Genomic DNA, 20,193 nt, shown 5'->3' with positions numbered 1-20,193 from the left:
ACTATTGTCCAAGTTTTTTTTTGTGTATATATATCTAGACGATAGTTACAAGCTTAATAATTATTCATTTATTTTTATTATAATACGCAATGATTTTCTAATATATTATACATTTTTTTGTAAAGTAGTCAAATGTTTCTTTAAAATAAAAAAGTAAGTAAATGATTATTTTGATAAAATCTATTCGTACTTAAATTAAAAAAAATATAATTTCATTAATTAAACACCACAATAAGAAAATAAATTATAAATAATAAAAAATTATTTGAATTTCATTAAATTGAAGGCGTTGTCGTTTTTTCGCAAATTGTGACACACAATACGTATGTCGTACTCGTATATATGGTTTATAACGTATAGTTTATGTAACTGAGAAAATCACTGGGTATATAATGATTGTATTATTTTGATTTTAACTGAGAATAAAATACATATATTTTTAAATTTATAATTTGCTAAGTAAATTAGTAAATTTTATTGAAACAGTATTGATAAATGTGTTATATTAGTATATTACCTATATATTCATAATTATAATCTAATAATATAGTAATTTTTAATCATCAATTAAATATGTAGTATCTACGTAAATACTGTAATGCTAAATATACCTACTAATGATTTACGTAATATGAAGCAAAATTTAAATTTAAATTAGAAGTTACTTTGTATTATACAATATCAAAGAATACGAATCAATGTATTGATATTAAAAATAGTAGGGTACGACTATATTTTAATATAAAAAAATAATAATAACATAAATCAATATAATTTACTTTATTTTTCGATTACGTAAAACTATAAATAATAATTAATTTTTTTCTTATAAGTATGTCTTGAAATAAATATTATTATTAAAAGTAGTTTAACAGTAGCTATTGGTTTTACGAAAAATGTATACTAAAATTGTTACTCATGAAATCATTATAATACCAGTAATATCGTCTGAGATAACGCAAAAAAGTAGATTTGATATGATATGATTTGATTTGATATGCAATTTATGTTTGTTGCCTATAGTAATACATGTGTTTATAATGTTAAACTATTCAAAATTTTATAAATTTACAAAATTAAATGGAAAACTGTCCATTAGATAAAGCGAAATTGGGTAAGTAAAATTATTACGTTTTGAATAATTTGAGTTGTATTAATAAGTTATTATATAATATACAAGGACGGATCACCAATGATTGTCACCGCTAACGGTTGCATATTAGGTAACTAATTAAAACTCAAATATATGTATCTAGATCATAGGCGCAAATAGGGTGGGGCTTGGGGGGCTTAGCCCCCTAAAATTGCTACAGCCCCCTAAAAACTAATGATTTAACTACATAATACATTAGAAATCCAGTATAGAACTGATCTACAGCCCCTTCAAACTCTTCCAAATTTCAAATACTATTTGCGCCTATGATCTAGATGTGTCAAAAATGATAGCGAAAGGATTTTAAAGCTAAAACGCTAACTGTGGACATTTTAAAACGTTATTTTTGAAGGTTCTTTGGTTGACCTTTTCTCCGTGAGCAACAAGTCAATAATATTGCCTTTATTAAGCGACTTATCATATATATAATGCATAATTATATATTATTTAGTATAAACATTTAAACTAAGGCTGAGGACTTCTAATACTTAAAAACGATCAAAATAAGTATATTCTTAAAAAAAAAACAATAAATATGTACTTAAAATATACTTTAAAAATGTATTTGAAGAATAAATATCATTTAAATGATAATATTGTATGTACAATAAAATAATGATAAAAAATAAAATGTTATTTGATAGTTAAAAACACCATGAAAAATATCTTTCTTTGTAATCCACATCGTACTGTACATAATAAAATTTTTTTAAAAAAATCGTAGATATATGAAGTGTGTTTGATGATCTCTTGAAAGTTTATTTCCTGCACTTATTGCGTATAGTGAAATTATTACATATTTTTATACCGAACATTTCAGAATTTGTTGTTAATAAATTTATCGAACGCCTCATTCGAAAATAATTTAGATATATCAAAAAATTATAAAATATGTTCTTAATTTTTCAAATATACTCAAATATGAATTTATTTATATTAATGATAATATATGCAAAAATATGCAAAAATATGCTAAGTAATATAGTAATATATTTTTTAATATAACTTCCTATTACTATGCAACACATGCATAGATCACTCACAACGTTTTGCTAAGTACCTTTATAAAAAAAAATATGAAAAACCTAGAAGTTCTCACCCTTTATAAGAACCTCCAGTCTCCGCGTTTATAATAATTATAATTTATAATATATTTATATTTATATTAACTAAAAACAAAACTAAGTGATCCTTCTTGAAAATATTGTTTTTATTATATATGTCTGAACTTTAAAAGTTTTGAATCATTTTTCTACGACAATAATATAATTGTCAATTTTTTTTTAAGCTTTATGGAAAACACAATGCTATATTAAGCTTTTAATGCTTACATTCATTTTTTTGTATTATAATGAATGTTAAAAGATAACAAATAATAAATTATATACGACGGTTGTGTCTACCTACATAAAGTAAAAATATGGTACAATTTGTTTTTTTCAATTTAAGCTTGATTACCATTTTGTTTCAGCTAATTAAATTTTTTAAATTGTTTTTACTCAAAATTAACCTAACTCAGAGCTTCGTGAAATAACAAGTCCGTAGAATTGTATCTTGTACTTAATATATTCTATACCTATAGGATATTATACCTGGAGTTTGCTTCACACAATTGTGGCATATTATCCAGATGAACCTTCTCCCCAACAACGGAAAGATATAGATAATTTTTTTACATTAATCGGCCGTCTTTATCCTTGTGAAACATGCGCACGGGATTTCACCAAACTGTAAGTATCTAGTTACATACATTTGTATTGTTTTTTTTAAGTACAAGTGTAGTCTGATCATCATGATTAATTAATATTAAATGCTATAATTCAAAGTAATTACCTATGAACGTGCACGAAATGTGCAATTATTCTTCTTTTTTTTAACAGTTTAACCACTCGACCACCAGTAACCGACTCTCAAAAATCATTATCCGATTGGCTATGTCGAATACATAATCATATTAATCAAAAACTTGGTAAGCCAATATTTGATTGTAACAGAGTAAACGAAAGATGGAGGGATGGGTGGAAGGATGGAAGCTGTGATTAAAAAAAAAATGTATACGTTAATATTATACTACTGTCATCTGTTAGGTACGCACATTATATAAATTACACAAATAACATAATATTATTTATTAATATAAAATATGAATAATTATCAGCTTTTTAAACTAAGCAGGTATGCAATAATAAAATTTAAAACAAACAAGCAAACTAATTATAAACCACATATAACCATCGTAATGGGCGTACAATAAGAAATTTAGATACATAATATTATAGCACTAACGATATTATATTAAACGATAATATTATGGTATACTTTAACACAACATTTGAACATTTTCTAAAAATTATATATCATTGTTACAGGGATTCGGTTAGAATGTCAATTAGAATTAACTAACACTTTTTAAAATACTGATTTCATTTATTGCTAGCAATTATATCAAAAACTTCGATTTCGATTTATTAAAAAGGTAGATATTTGTAAAAAGTACATATTTTGGGACAATGCATTTTTATAATACCTAAACAAAACAATTAATTAAAACATAATCCTAATATTATATACTACTAACTTACAGCTGAGCAAAATTATGAGCAGAAGTACTGGCTGAGTAACTTGAAAATTTGATCTATATAATATTTCCATTCTCGGTAAAAATGTTAAGTTGGATAAAAAGCACAAAACACCATCATATCATAATATGAGTTATACAGAATCCAATGTGATATAACTCTATACAGCTATTGATCAATATAAATATAATAGATTAAATTTAAAAATGTTTGTTTTATACAAAAAGTCACGGTCTTGTTTACAGGGTGTGTAAAAATTGTTTTTTAATATTGGTTAGTTAATTGTTATCAAACTGTGACCAAAAATTAAGGAACATGATCTAAATGGTAATGATAACTGACAAGTACATTAAAAGTGTAAATAAAAAAATATAATGAGTCAATATTTGACTCCGATATATCAAATCAAACGAACACGGTAGGATAAATGTAGACGGAAGCCGTGATTAAAAGTTTTACATTGTTTATTACAACATATAATCACAAATATAATCAAAACATTTAAATCTATAAACCACACAACTATGTCCATTGGAAGTGTTTATTTTCGTGACAACGTAGTGCTCTCTACATAACAGGGGTGACCAAACCGCGGCTCGCGTCTTAACGTAACATTTTTACAAAAAAAATTTTTTTATGAATTTAAGTATATTTATATTATACCCTTTTTTTTATATATATATTTTGGCTCTTCCATATTTATTAATATATTTGGTGGCTCGCGAGTGTCTCTTCTCGCTGGCCACCCCTGCTATATAAAAAAGCATTCGATAAACGCAATCAATATTATAACTACACATTTGGTATACAAGAGCCACAGATAGAAAATGTACAGCTGACTAAAAGACTAGTGATAACAGGAATAGTCTAGAAAAATAATTCAATATTCATAATAAAAATATTTTGAAAAATTAATGTTTTAAAATGTTTTATAACTTAAACAATACAAGTGAAAATAATTATTACTTACTTTTTTCATAGCTCTAGATTTTATTGGTAATTTTTATTTACCAACTGGATATTATATCTATAAACTTAACTCATAATATATTTAAAATTTCCCATTTGGTTATGTAGAATGTTAATACGTAAGATGTATCTATAATTTACAAAATGATTTGGTGTGACTTAAGCGTTAAAATTAATACCAACCAGGTTTGTATGAATGTGAAGGTAAAATAATTGTGTTATGTGTGGATGTATGAATAAAAAATAATTTTTTGCGTAGGTTTAACTAGTTAAATACTAATGAGAAAGAAAATGATTGTTTAAATATAATATACAATAATTGACTGATTTTAAAAATCTTTTTATTTTAAATTTTGGAAATAATTTATGACTCATAAATAATTTTGTAAACTTACTTATTTATTCAAAAAAATTGCTTACAGTATTATACTTTCAAATATGATAATGTAAAATATATATCTAGTTCTTACTCAAGTTAAATTACTATACTAAACTACTTAATATTATTTTAAAAACTTAAATTTAAAATTTAAATATACCTATAAAAAAAAAATATTCACTAAAGGTGACATTTCGAAGAAAAGAAACATAACTAATAATTAATTTGCTATCATATAAATGTCTGTAAATCTAAAAACAAATAATTTATTTCACCAGTTTTGTGAAAGAATAAAAGTACATGATTGCTTCTTTTTTTGTGTTTTAATAAACAAAGAAGTAATTTTCAAAAATGTATTTGATAAAATTATTTTTGCAAATCTAGATGAATTAACAAAAAACAGTAGATGAGCAATTTGACAATTTAATTCATACATTTTCTTATAAAAATATTATTTATAATCAACTGTGTTGAAAAAGATTAAATTGATATTTTTTAGTTCACGCCAAGTGTTCTTACAATACCATTAACCAACTACGACCGTAACTGAAATTGTTTCCTTTCTCATAAACTCGAAGTTTGTAATTTAAATTGGAAGTTTCATTTATAAGCAATTATCGATTTATCAATATTCATTATTAGCGTTGGCAGTTTCTTTAGTTGTTAAAATTTGAAACCATATCATTATATCAATCAATACATAAAAAAAAAGATCGTGTTAAATGTAGTACATAAGTACAAACAATAATTTAATGATTATTTTTTAAGCAATCATATCGTTTATCATAAAAATAATCAATTTTAAATGAAAATAATTAAAAACTTTTGTAATTTTCGAAGAACAATTTAAGAAGCATTTTATTAATAAGAATAAATTATACTGCAGTGGTCTTCAACTTTTTTGGACTCGCTACCCACTTTTTTAGGCCTAAATTTTTCACGACCCACGTAAGCTTTGTAGAAAAACAAAAAAAAAAGTTAAAATTGCTCAATGTTTTGTGGTAGTACTATTATAATATTATACTATTAAAATATAAATTATATAAACTGTATTTTCATATTTTTGACATTTATTTCATCTATTAAACATTATTTTTATAAAAAAAAAAGACATCGCGATCCAATTTTAAACTTACGCGACCCACCTGTTGAAGACTACTGCTATATACTGCATAGAGTTTTGGGTTTTCAAAGAATAACTTATTAATCACCTTATTAATGTGTCTTATAACAAAAATAACTAACTTAAAAAAATAATTATATTTTGTTAGTGCTCAATACTCGATAAAAGAACTCTCTGACATCTTGAAATTACCTAAAGTAAGTATCCTTTCAAAAATCTCAATTTAATACAATATTATATATTTTAATATAGGTACGCCTATTATAAAAATATGTCAAGAGCTACGTGTACAAAATGTAAAGCCTGTAAGGGTGTTTTTGATTTAATCTACAGATCAATAAATGTTTTGAAAAAAAATTGCTTGTTCACTTTGCAATGAGTTTAAAAAGTAAATTTAATGAAACATTATAAAATATTCAATGTACCTGTTTACCCGTAGTGTAACTCTAATAATATATTAATTAGGTTTAAAATTTTATTAGATATAGTCAAATTAATTTAATTACAAGGACACTAAAATTTTAGATACTATAGTAGATTCTATACAAACATTCTATTTGTTAATATAAATATTATTATAACTTTAAACCAATAAACCGTATACATTAGAACTTTACGTGTAATTTACTGAAGTTTGTATATAGCATTTATTAACATGTGTAATTAAAAAGGCATATAAATTTAAATATATGAAGATCCAGAAGATCACAGTGAAAAAAAAAACTATCCCTAATATATTGTCATAAACACATTACTATATGATCAATAAATTAATTAATAAAACGCATCTTTATATGGTTATTAGTTATTTATTACATTTTCTTAAATCTAACAATTTATGTGTAAAATGTATAAAAAGAATTTATTAAACAAAAAAAGTAAAGTCTATCGACTATCACATTTTAGATTTTGAACATAGCATAAATATATTGATTTTTACAATGCTATGTGTTTTTTGTTTTTGTTATCGCCTTTTTCAACTTTGAATGTGATTTTTGATGGCAAATTTAATCAAGTTGGTACTTTTGGGGAGTCAACATTTTCATTAATTCTCGAAATAATGAGGAAAAACAAGAAAAAAATTAATGAGCAACCGGTATTTTAGTATTTATACGCGAAACCAGTTTTCGACAAAATCGATCATCTTCTTTTATTGTAATTTAAAAATGAAAACCCTAGATATTTAAAACTAAATATTTATATTTATATATATTATTATTTTGTATACAAGTTATAATTATTAAAATACTTTTAATCGTTTAAAGATATCAAGCATTTGTACATTTTCTTTTTTAATTTATTTTTCCATAAATCTTTGCTTTGTTAAAAACCTGGAAAATGAATACGGGGTTCCTTATAAGTTGTTATTACAGGAATTTATTTATAAAAATGTACAATTTTTTAAGAACGTTTGACGAAGTTGGATACTCACTAGTGAAATAACAATTTATTATATAATAATAAGTTTTTTGTTGTAATTCAAAGAGTTAAGTTCGGTCAATTGTTAATAAAAATGTGTAAGTTTATATTATATAAGTTGATTTTTCAGCAATTTAAAAATATTAAATATGCTGTTTTATAAACGTTTAAATTTCAAATTCTTACAATATTCATTATAATCCAAAAAATATGCTAAATTATTGTTTAGTTTAAAATGTTAAGTTTTTAAAGTTATTGCATAAAATGTTAATTCAAGGTTCCAAAATAGTTCTGAAATATATATATATAAAAAATGTTTACTTTATTTTACATTTGCAATTAAAATTTGGATGAAATTCAAAAATCATTTATGGGTACTTTTACGTATATACTTTATACGATATTTTCAAAACATCCTGGGCCATTTTATGTTATTGCCTATTCACGGACCTCCACATTCACATCGTTCTATGGTAAGTCAATATTGACTTATAAGTAATATGATATAAATATATTAAGAAAATTAATTACTATTAATATAGTCGTTCTTTTCTCAGAACTGTTTTCGCATTCAATGATTATCATCAAACTCAAATTGAACACATAACATTATACACTTACTCAATGCGGCGGACGCGGTACACTCTGCACTACTTATTGCACAGAAGAACGGTTACCTACTTTCACGCTTTTTTTAAAAGCTAACGCTACATTATACATAAACCATGCGTAAATACGTGTGATAAAATATGTGCGACGTTATTATAAACACAAAGTGATGTAAATTAGAACAGCGAATGGTGTTTGTTTTTGAGATGGTTGGAAATGTAAATTGTAAGCCCAATTAAACTGCTTAATTGATTATTTCTCGTTATAAAATAAGTATGTATGACGTATAATGTGCTTCAGTAAACACACATGTGTATATTAGTTTATTATATACATATTTGTGTATACATATATCCGTTTCTCCGATCACAGAATAAAAGCGGCCACTCTGAATATCCCGATAAAAGTTTCATATTGAATTTCACTCGGTCAAATCAAGTTTTAATATCAAAACAATTCATAAAATGGCTCGTCTAAATCAGTTTTATACTAAACACATGATAATTTATTTTTTGATTGGTTGTTTATTCCAAGTATGTAATTTGTATTTTATCTAAAGTAATACATATATTTGAAAAATATTCAAATGTACTAAAAAAAAACATTCATAATAAAATTACCTATGTTCTATAATATCGTGATTATTTTGATTCGTTATTCTTTTGCTTTTTCAAATTTGCTATGTGTGTTTAAACGTTTGTTTTACAAATACATTTTGTAGCTAATCGTTACATATATGACTAATGACAATACACACCCTTTTTATGAAAATATAGTGCTAATTAAGTTTAAAATTTCGAAAACTTTAATCTGTGTATGTATTCTCTTATTGATTCGGATAAGTTCGTCTGTAACAATCAAAACGTCTAGTTTCTGCTATTATCTATAAGGTCACAGACTTATAAAATTAACATACGATATTTAGTTTAAAATTCCCAGAAAGATTAGATATTAAGATAATAATCATTTTTTTTCTTCAAAAAAAAAAAAATGTAATTTTTATTAGTTTTACTCATGATAATCTATTAGTAATTTGAATGAACTGATATTTGTACGCACCCAGGTCAGCAGTGGTCGTGCGGCACCCGAGCAGCAGACAGTTACGGTGGATATTCCTGACGCGGAAGGAATTATTGGCAATCTGACCAACAGGGCAAAGTCTATGGCAAACCGCTTTATTTCGGCGTACACGGATTCGGCGGACATGGCGACCGAGTCCGGCAAGAACGTGATGGCTTTCTTCCAGAAAATGAACGAGTCGGCCCAAAACTTTGGCACCAACACCGCAAACAGAATGGGGGAAATGGTGAAGAACGGAAATCGCAGTTGGTCGGGGCTACTGACTAGCCTTTTTAGCAGTAATTAGCTACACCGACACGACTGGTTGTAAAACCGTGAACCGTGTGTTATAGTGAAAAATCATAACAATAATAATTAAAAAAAAAAAAAATGTGATAATAACGATGAGCACTTGTCTTTAAGTTTTCTCACGCCATACCATGTAATATTGTAGTGCTGCTGGTTCATTTGTTTAAAACACGAATTAAATATTTGTATTTTATATTATAATAATACCATAATAATAATAATGATAATAAACTCGCACTAATTGTTAATTTATTTTTAATACCTGAGCTTTGTTGATAACCGACTGCTTAACTAGGTACTCAATCTAAATACAAAGTACCTATATTATACTGTGTGTAACGTTTTTATTTATGATTGTTTTTATGAACTTCAAAATACATCGAGTAAATAAAACAAGCTATTTAATGTCGACGTGTTGTCCATAAAGGTGATCGCGCAATACGATATAAATGAAAATAAAAAAAAAACACATTAATAATTATCAACGGTAAGCTGCTGAATTCCAATTTTAAAGAAATACTTTATGGTTTTATGGATGATATGATTCAGTTGTTTCCGGATGTTTACGTGCTGTTTAAATTTAATATTTGCGTGGAAAATGCATACCTACGCATTCCGAGTTATTTGGCTTTCTTAAAACTTACGACATTTATGGATAATACAAATAATGTAAAGAATGTTTAAAACTATTATTTTTATGATAATATTTGATATATATATATACTTGAAATCCATGGAAGTATCAAAATTTCCACACACCAGACAAATTTAAATATATGTACCTAATATGGGTATTAAAGTTTTATATTACAGAAAAAAAATATTGGAAAGTGACCATAAAAATATTATATGATAATAAAAGTCTTATCACACAGTGATTAAAAAATAATAACTAACCAAAAAAAGCTAGACATATAATATAGAAACAGAGAAAATAATTCGAATTTTATTATTATAGTACAAGATAAATAACATTTTATAAAATTTAATTTCAAAACCACAACTTCAAAAAAGATTCTCGGATGAACTTGATTAAATTCTAACATGTTGATGTTTATTTAATTAAAGATGTTTTTTATAATTGTCAGTATTAATTTATTTATTACGATGAGATAATGGCCATAAATTAAATTTCAAAATTTAAATCGATAGTAGTCAGTAGACGATAATAACTTAATGTGCATATTAATATCAGAAAAATATTCAAAAAAAAAAGTTTATACTAATAACCATAGTAAATCTGTACAGAATACAAAGACTAAATTTGTCGTAAATGAATCACCATGCTAAGAATAAGTTTTAGTTGACTTATTATTATACATTATTTAAATTTAATGATAAATATTCATCTCATTCTAAAAAAACGACTATTAATAATGAGCTTGTTTACTATAACGTTTTTTACTTTTTAATTCACAAACATAGTTTATAAATAATATTTACAAAATATAATAATAATTCTACAGAGTATCAAAATCTATTGAATATTTTTAACAAAATATAAGTCATCTTATACTGAACAAATCCTCATATAATTTTAATTTTATTTTTAGATTTAGTTATGTAAAAAAATAAGAGTAAATTATCTAAAAATAGAGTATTAATATCGTAGAATATTAAAATCAAAAATCGACGATTTTTTTTTTTTTTATAAATATACAACAAGTATTGTATAACCAATATGGTTTTATGTTCTAAATTTCTCAATAAGTACCTATTGTTTTTCGAGTTTCACTTGAACAATATACCAATAAGAATATCAAAAAATTAACAATTGTTTAATATACTAGTTAGGTATATGTAGTACCTACTTATAATTAAAAACATTTTGGTAGACAAAAACTTATATTATATTTCCAATTTCATTTGAAATTTAAAACAGTAATCTCAAAATCGAAATACCCATTCAAATACATAGCTACTGGTATATGTACTTTGTAAAATAATTATAAATATTTACTTAACCTATAACTAAGTACAATAGTAATCGTTTTGGAACTAAAAGTTTAATGAGAATAAAAGTCAACATACTACTAAGTCGGTTTTTAAAAAATATGAGCTGTGTACAACTCATTGACTAATTAGTAATTAGTTACACACCTACTTATCGAAGTTATAATATGTGAATAAAAATCTGTAAAATAGCTAATAAGTAATTATAAGAAATTAATTATTTTATCATGTTGGTTGGTTACGAGTGTTGTGACCTCAAACCTCAATTAAGAGACATGTTTTAAAACATAAATGCACAGGGTAATGAGTTATTTATCCAATGTTTGTTTTGGAGACGGATAGAAGTGTAAATTGTGGTTGTAATTAAATAATTTAATTGATAATTTTATAGTGTAGATAGAGTATAACGTTTATTGCAGTTTTGTAAACAACACATGTATATTATTTAATTACTAATTGATAATGAATATTTTGATCACTGAATAAAAGCGACCACTTACATTCTTTCATGGTTACTTCCACATTGCAAGCGACTTAATCACGACTATCAAATTCAATTTCGATAAAAGCACAATTTACAAAATGACTTGTCTCCCTCGAAAAACTAAAAGTATGATAATTTACTTGTTGATTGGTTGTTTATTCCAGGTATGCATATTTACATTTTTTGTCTTAAGTAATTATGAACTGACTTAAAGTATCAATGTTTATTTATACATTTAAATAGCAGTCATTTATGCTGTCACATCAAAAGAAATGATATCTTTTTTTAAATAATTTAAAGTTTATTGTTAAATATACATATACTTCAGGATTTTTTTTTTATGTTTGTGTCTTAATAGGTTATTTGATCATTTTGATCTAAAATTAATTTAGTATTTACAACTACATATAAAATTATATTTTATCTTTATACAAATACAAAACTATAAAACAAATTGCTATAAAAGTGCGGTCATAATATTTTAATTTTAAAATTTGATATGAATAATATTTTCAAATATTACCTCTAAGATGTTCTTTGTTTTTAAATACAGCCTATGAAACTATAGGTTTATGATGTTTTATTTTAAAAAAAATTAAAATAGAACAAATCAAATTTTCGTATTTTAAGCAGCCATTTTTGGCAAAACTGAGTGTAATCTATTCAGTTTGATAAATTACAATGTAAAACTTTTAGAGTAAGTCTTATAAAAGTCACAAGTTTTTAGGTAAAAAAAATGTAAGATAAAATATGCGCATTCTAAAACCATATTACCTAATACTAAAATATTTCTCGCTTGACTCAGAATTCAATAATATAACTCAATTTCATGTTTAAAATGTACTTTATATAAGCATTAAGCATAACAATTTAAATTTCCCGAATTCCCACTCACTTCAACACAATATATTGTGATAAAAAAAACTGAAAAATTGATAAAATATATTCAAACATCTTAAAATGAAACTTTATCTACACTGCATGTATTAGTTCTAAGAATACGACGTTATCTATTTTTGTCGTTGGTATGATTGGCGACTATTTATGCTTTGTAAATAATTTTTGTTATAAATTAATAGGTACATCAGATATCAGTAAAATCTTTTTTGTAACATCGTATCAAATAAGCATACCTAGTACAGTAATTTACAGACCACCTTTTTATACGATTATTATTCGTTATAATATGTATTATAGTTATTTAATTTTTATTTTAAGAACCGTATTAAATAATTAAATAACTAACGTGAATTAAAAATTACCCTAACTCCTGATATTTTACCTAATCTATAATTATTATAGCCGTAGATAACAAGACAAATTCGTTTGTATTGATTTAAGTTCGTTTTTTATTTTATTTTGTGTTATAAATTTAAATTTTTTATCAAAATAAAAAATACCAATAAATCTGAAACATCAACCTCCCCCCCCACAATTGCGCATTCCTAGGGTGACGGTATCTAACGTTGTTTTTTTCCCCCGCACACAGATGGGCACCATCCGCACAACACCCGTGCCTCAGCCCCAGAGCGAGACGAGTTCCGCGGCCAGCGACACGATCTCGAAGGTGACGGACCAGACGAATTCGATGATCGACAACGGGCAAAAATATGCAATCGACGGAGTGGAGGGCGTGACCGAAGTGTTCAAGTCACTGATCAAGAACACGGGCTCGACGGTATCGGACTTGAGTAACGAGACCAGTCAATCGTTGAAGGAGGTCGCCCAAGCCGGTAGCCGGGCCACGCTCGCACTGGGATACCTGTGCAATCAGCTGTTTAACGGCCTCAGCGCCACCGTGGCCACCAGTAGCGGTTACCTGGCCACCGGCGTCAGGACCATCGACGACGTCGTTGGTGACTGGCCGGTGGTGGGCACGGTCACGGGTACTCTCGACGCAGTCACTACGCAGTTGGCCAACACCGTCAACGAGATGTCCGTCAACGGCCGGAAGAGTCGAGAAAAGTTGTTCGAGAGACTGCGCGAACAGCTGAACCGGAAAAGCGGCCGTCTTTCGGCAACGGGCGATGGCGATATTCCAGTAAGCAACGCCAGTGACAGCGCCACGGTCAACGCCGCCACCGAAGCTGCCGCATGATAGTGCAGTGATGAGTGGTTGGCGACGTTTTGGCCGTAATTTGTCGTTATAGTGTTAAAAAATGTATATTTTTTAGTCAGAAAAAATAAGAAAAATCCAAAAAAAGATTTTTGTAATTCTGTTATCCCGAACACATGTTTTTATTTAACGTGTTTTCAGTAGTTTACCGTAAAAGCTGTTCGTGTGTGCATTATTATATATAGTAAATTATCACATTATTGAACCCGTCAAAATATTATGGTGCGGAGACCATCATGGCAGTCGTTACTTGCCTTTGTATTAACAATTATAACTACTTATCCAATAAACGTAGGTACGCAATTATCACCGTGCATTTTTCATCATATAACTTAGATAAACTTAATCCTCATCGGGGTGAAGCTCTACACCACTCATAGCCAATACTTCAAAATGGCAAATTTTCTCTAAAAATAAATGCCCACATTAAATTAAAGTAAACTTAAGTTCGACTATCGTGTAGTATTTGAGAATATTGTACATCCGCTATTTGCTCATCAATAAAAATAATGTTCATAAAATAATTTAGTATGTACTATATATATATATTTACTATATTATTGTTTAGTACAAATACTAAATAGTACTGAAATGAAAATGTAATTTTTATAATTTTAAATAGATACTACAAAATATGAACAATTTGGCCAAAAAACGTTTGGAGTATTCAAACTCCGGTTTCTCGCATAAATTGCTTCATCAAGTATAACGACCAATATCCAACGAGTAACATTATATTATAGACATGCACTTGTGGATATTAGTTTTGAAATATGTAAACACAAAACTGATCAGGTATATTTGAGTTAATTTGTGTTTTTAAGAGGATCCCCGGAAATATTTTCTAAATTAACAAATCATTGTCAATCTTTTCTCGTTCATATTAATATTTTTATATCTGCCTAAATTGTCTTGTTATTTGATATATTATATGATGATTTTGTGACATGGCACAACTACCTAATCGTCATTCATCAGATATTAAATATTATTATATTAATAGTTACTTATTAAATTCTGCTATTTATTAACAATTCAGGTTTTATAAAATATTAGTAATTATTTTATTCGAGTTAAGTACATCAATATGATTTTAATATACATTCACTCAATATACTAACGAGGAGGACCTAATAAATTTAAAAAAATATATTTATCGTGATCCTAGGTAATTTTTAAATCGGAAAAATGTCCAATGAGGTCTAATCAGACTTAAGAAATTAGAAATAAAAAAAAAATTGAAAAAACATCATCCTTGAGGTAATTTGACAAATACTTACGCTGTCCACTAAACACATATTATCACGTTTTAATATCGTTTTTAACATCATAACATCGTCAATACAGTAAGGAGTTATGCTAAGTGGTAAAAAAAGACAATTTGCAAACATTATAACAGGTATAAGGTATTAAATTATATGTACCTCTAACCTCTAACGTCACGTTCGACTATACTGTGAAACGATCATTCGACCAATGTTTGAGGTAAAAGCACAATACGTCGAGTTGGTTGTTAAAACGTTTATCTACCCGCAAGCAAACTATAGTCAAACGCATTGCTATAATATTATATAGAATGCTGAGTATTATACAAACACTTAAATCGTGGCTAATTTACAAAATAGATATAATATGGTACATGTTTTTTTTTTTTTAAGTCACCAGTTGCCGCCCGTGCCTAGTATTACGTAATAGGTCTTCTGGAACTTATGTACCGGCCGCGTTCGCGTTCAAATGGTACGATACGTACTATAGATAATTCGTTATTCGTACGGCGGCCGTGTAGGTACAATGTTGCGACGACGGCGAACTGAGGAAGTAACACTGGGAATCTATTAGGCCGCATCTGTCGCCGTGTTTGTTTACGTGGCGGCGCGGCGTGCATTATGCTCTAATAATATAATACCGTATATTGTACGGAGGTACCTCTCTAAGTATAAAGTAGGCACATAATAATAATATAATAATAATAATGTAGTGAAAAAATGTGCGGCGGTGCGGCGCGACGACGACGACAATGGGAATTATCATTGTCCGTCCGGCCTAACTCCTATTATTATCGTTATGTCGATACGTCCGACCTTTCGTCTAGAGACTCGGAGACATATTGTCGTCGTCTTCTCCCTTTTGCGGTTGTCCTCGCATTGTGCTCCCGGAATAAAAACGATATAATATTATAACATAATAATGGGTACCTTCGTGTATTATTATGAGTACGAGTGTGTGTGTGTGTGTGACCGCCGAAATGCAAACGCGGTTCGTTCAACGACTTAACCTATAGATATATTATAATATACGTTATATATTGGTACCTACATAATATAATAATATTGTATATTATAATGATATATGTATTATGTATACACGATTATAACCAACTAGGTCTGCCGCCGCCGGGGCCGTTTATAATGATAAATGATAATACAATATTATGATGTCGACGAGCGAACCGACGCATCAGCTGCCTCGCTAATGCCATAATGTCCGATCGTAATCCTCGATCGCTAAGAGTTTATTTATTATTATGTTATTATTATTATTATTATTTTCCGCAACAACAACGAGTGGTTGTGGTGATCACATACACGCACGCACAAAAAAAAAAAAAACGAAAAACGAAAAAAAAAAAAGAAAGTACTTTTATACCACTCGGGTAATCGAATACCGCGTATGTAGTAAGCACGTAGTATAATATACATAATATAATATAACATCGTGTACCACCGTAATATAATAATATAATGGACACGGCTACACGAGATGATAAATGGGGAGGGAATTGGACGACGACGGTAATGCTCGGTGCTCAGCGAACCGCGTCGCGTATATTATACGCATCGTAATATACGTAATGTTATTATTATGGTTTATTATTAAATTATTAGTATCGTGTAATGCGCTGTGGGTTTATTGATAGCGTAGTAGTTGTACACGCGCAACGCACGCGCGGTAAATGCAACCCGCGGGCACCGCGAAGTCTTCTGCCATTAAGTCTAATGTTGTCGGTTGCGCGTTTACGGATTTACGATCGATCGTGTAATAGGCAGTTGTCCACATTAATGTTTTATCATCATTTAATATTGAACATAATGGGCCCTGGATCGCACATAATAATAATATTGTACAATATATTATCTGCCGAAAATTGGAAATCCGCGGTCGACGTGATTCCGTCGTTAACTGTACATTATTACTGACCTTTGGGCTTTAATAATGAAAAATGTCGAAAACCTATTGCAAGCTGCAACGGAATATTTTAGACGATTTCACGAATCGTAGAGAAATCACATGAAAAAAAAACCCTCTCGGCAGGAAAAATAAATCATAATTGTAATGGTTGTTGTACAAGTAACTCATAGATAGATGTATGTATTACATGTACCTATAATGTGTAACCATATGTCCATATCATTATTATGTATGTAACCAATTATGAATATAAGTAAACTGTACTTTTCCTAAACATGATTTCGACATTTTTATCAATAGTTGATTAAAATGATGCAATTTACTTATAAGATAGGTTAAAATACTAAAGCTTGTTGGTTTTATAGTATAGTGTACAGCGTGCACTTAGTAAAACTAAAACGATAATTTTTTTTTACTTTATCTGTTCCAAGAATTTGAAGTTTTTACTTAGTTACTAAAATATTTATATTCTTAACATATATTTGTAATTAATTATAAAAATTAAGATATAACTTCGTATGAAGGAAAATGTATAATGTCATAATCAGAGCTCGGGACTATACAAGCATTTGCTTATTTTTATGGATTGACTTGAAATGTGGCAAAGTGTATGTCATGTTACAACACGTTCAATTATGAAATTTGAAAGTGTTTTTTTTTTGCTTTTTTTCAGCGAATTTTTAAAAAAGATGGTTATTTCCAGCTTTTCTGATTATTTTTGTTTTTTTTGACCAGTTTTTCTACTTTTTATAGTTTTTTTCAGAAAATCCTTCGAAAAATCTATAAGCAATAAGCTAGGCAAAATGTCTCGAAAGTAAAGTTTAATTTTTTATAATATTATAAAGATTTTTTTTTTTTGATTTTTTAGTTAACTTTTCCTAATCATTTTGTTTCAATATTTTTTTGTAATATTTAATTATATTATTTTTAGCACAGTTGAAAATTATGTCTAGTACCTACTTTATCATGTAAAAAAAAATTTTATTTTTATATTAAATATTTTTGCTCAAATTTAAGTTTTTTTAATGCTTATATGAGTGCTTATAATGATGTTTTTAAGCACTTATTTTAATGATTTTAAGTCCCGAGCCCTGGTTATAATAATTAAGACTAGGATTTTTATGCCAGTTGCATGTTTTTTTCATGAAGTCAAAATTGATAGGTTGACAGATATGTCCATGATTTGACTAATTATTGATTAAATAGAACAATTTTTTTTTGCATATTTTTTCATATTTTAAACATAATGCATCTAATTGCATATATATACATTTTTGAGAATATTGTTAATTTTAAATGGTATTTATTTATAATAATTATAGGATTATTTGTTGAATTGTCATTGTAAACTACCTATCTAAGTAAAATCGACTTGGTACTAAAGAAAAGTAATGGATTCAAAACAATTCTTAAAATGTGTATAGCATTGTAAACGGTGAGTATATTCAATATTATTCATATATGAAACGCATTACGGAAGAAAAATATGTCAATATTACTTTAAATCCGGAACAAATCGCGTGATTTAAATATGCTCCAACAACATCGTGTGATGTGGAAAGGAGTTTCGCAGGTCGTTCAGATTTTAAAATTTAAAAAAAACCATAATATAGCATGTAATAACTAAAAATATAAACTAATATTTAAAAAAAATTTGTTTTTGCATATTTTGCAAATAAAATGGATATTTTACAATTTTTACTGCAAAAAAATCCTATCCCTAGTTATAATATTAATTTAAGCTAAGCATACTTAAAGAGTTAATTATTACATTAATACATAATAGTACAACATTTAAATCATTTCATGATATTTCAATAAGCTTTTCCGTTAGTTTTGTTTTCAGACAACAAAATGTTGTTGAACAAATTTCAATCGCAAGTTAAAAAAAGACGTGTTCAAACAAAAAAAACAACAATTGTTACTAATGTTACTAATTGTATTGTCAAAAATTAAATATTATAAATATTATACGTCATATTATAATTATATGACTTTTAAATAAAAATAAAGGTTGTTCTTTTCTATAAATATTATCTAACATTACAAGATTTATTTTTTTTAATGTTAGGTAAAATTATTGAACTTACGTTTCAATTTGAATTTAGTGGATTATCCGTAGATGCCATATATCACCCATCACCCATCACCCTATTCCGCATATAATAAGGAATACACTGTATTCATTTTTTTGCTCTTAAAATATGTATTTAGTGTTAAAAATGTTGTTGCTTTTAGAACATCCATATTGTAATATTAAATAAATAACATTTTACAGCATTTATCTTACTATTTACAAAATATGAGGCTCGACCGAGTTAGTTTCACTATTTCTCGTATTGTTCGATTATTACACGCTGAGAGCTGAGACACATATAGATGTATTTATGCATTGTAAGTAAGTTCATTTGTTTTCAGTAAATTAATTTCAAAATTACCTATTTTAATAATATAATTTAATTCTGTTAAATATATATTTAAATTTTAAATGCTTTGTAACATATATTAATTTGTATAATAGGTGTTTTGTTTAGACTTATTTTAAAAGATTCTAAATTTAATATTATGTTAATTTTTCAACTCATTCGTTTTCTAAAATGCTTTAATAATTAAAATGTTCAATTGTAAGGTTTAAATTACTTAACGAATTAAAAACAGTTCTGTGAAATATGTCAATCACGTATATAGCCATATTGGATTGAACGATATTTCTGAGAACATACTCGTAAATTGGCAAGAATTCTCGGAAATGGTTCATGATATCAAAAATGAATAATAATTAATTACTGTCTATTAATAGTATATTTGAATTTAATATTCAAAATGTTTGATGAAATATCATACATAATATT

At 27.1% G+C, this 20,193-nt stretch overlaps 3 protein-coding genes across 3 annotated transcripts; all 3 read left to right on the top strand.

The window, feature by feature from the left end:
* The first annotated feature begins 1,080 nt into the window (after positions 1–1,080).
* Positions 1,081–3,196, top strand: LOC132927137 (FAD-linked sulfhydryl oxidase ALR-like). Its single transcript, XM_060991599.1, has 3 exons — positions 1,081–1,114; positions 2,736–2,883; positions 3,034–3,196. The coding sequence occupies exons 1-3, from the start codon at positions 1,081–1,083 to the stop codon at positions 3,194–3,196; spliced, it is 345 nt and encodes a 114-aa protein (XP_060847582.1).
* A 5,410-nt stretch (positions 3,197–8,606) lies between these two features.
* LOC132924410 (uncharacterized) lies at positions 8,607–10,004 on the top strand. Its single transcript, XM_060988702.1, has 2 exons — positions 8,607–8,764; positions 9,295–10,004. Exons 1-2 carry the CDS (start codon positions 8,696–8,698, stop codon positions 9,595–9,597), a joined length of 372 nt encoding a protein of 123 aa, XP_060844685.1. The 5' UTR covers positions 8,607–8,695; the 3' UTR covers positions 9,598–10,004.
* Positions 10,005–12,043: 2,039 nt separating this feature from the next.
* On the top strand, positions 12,044–14,676 carry LOC132927421 (uncharacterized). Its single transcript, XM_060991941.1, has 2 exons — positions 12,044–12,200; positions 13,526–14,676. Exons 1-2 carry the CDS (start codon positions 12,135–12,137, stop codon positions 14,132–14,134), a joined length of 675 nt encoding a protein of 224 aa, XP_060847924.1. The 5' UTR covers positions 12,044–12,134; the 3' UTR covers positions 14,135–14,676.
* Positions 14,677–20,193: the final 5,517 nt, after the last annotated feature.

The sequence above is a fragment of the Rhopalosiphum padi genome, chromosome 3, assembly GCF_020882245.1.
Source record: "Rhopalosiphum padi isolate XX-2018 chromosome 3, ASM2088224v1, whole genome shotgun sequence".
Classification (NCBI taxonomy): Eukaryota; Metazoa; Arthropoda; class Insecta; order Hemiptera; family Aphididae; genus Rhopalosiphum; species Rhopalosiphum padi.
This window is presented reverse-complemented; position numbering and strand designations above follow the sequence as displayed.

Excerpts from the sequence above, each read along its gene's own strand:
- LOC132927421 (XM_060991941.1), top strand. The coding sequence starts at position 12,135 with ATGACTTGTCTCCCTCGAAAAACTAAAAGTATGATAATTTACTTGTTG. Across the intron at positions 12,201-13,525 it reads TGATTGGTTGTTTATTCCAG|ATGGGCACCATCCGCACAAC; the intron begins GTATGCATATTT and ends CCCCGCACACAG.
- LOC132924410 (XM_060988702.1), top strand. The coding sequence starts at position 8,696 with ATGGCTCGTCTAAATCAGTTTTATACTAAACACATGATAATTTATTTT. Across the intron at positions 8,765-9,294 it reads TGATTGGTTGTTTATTCCAA|GTCAGCAGTGGTCGTGCGGC; the intron begins GTATGTAATTTG and ends GTACGCACCCAG.
- LOC132927137 (XM_060991599.1), top strand. The coding sequence starts at position 1,081 with ATGGAAAACTGTCCATTAGATAAAGCGAAATTGG. Across the intron at positions 1,115-2,735 it reads ATTAGATAAAGCGAAATTGG|GATATTATACCTGGAGTTTG; the intron begins GTAAGTAAAATT and ends CTATACCTATAG. Across the intron at positions 2,884-3,033 it reads GCACGGGATTTCACCAAACT|TTTAACCACTCGACCACCAG; the intron begins GTAAGTATCTAG and ends TTTTTTTAACAG.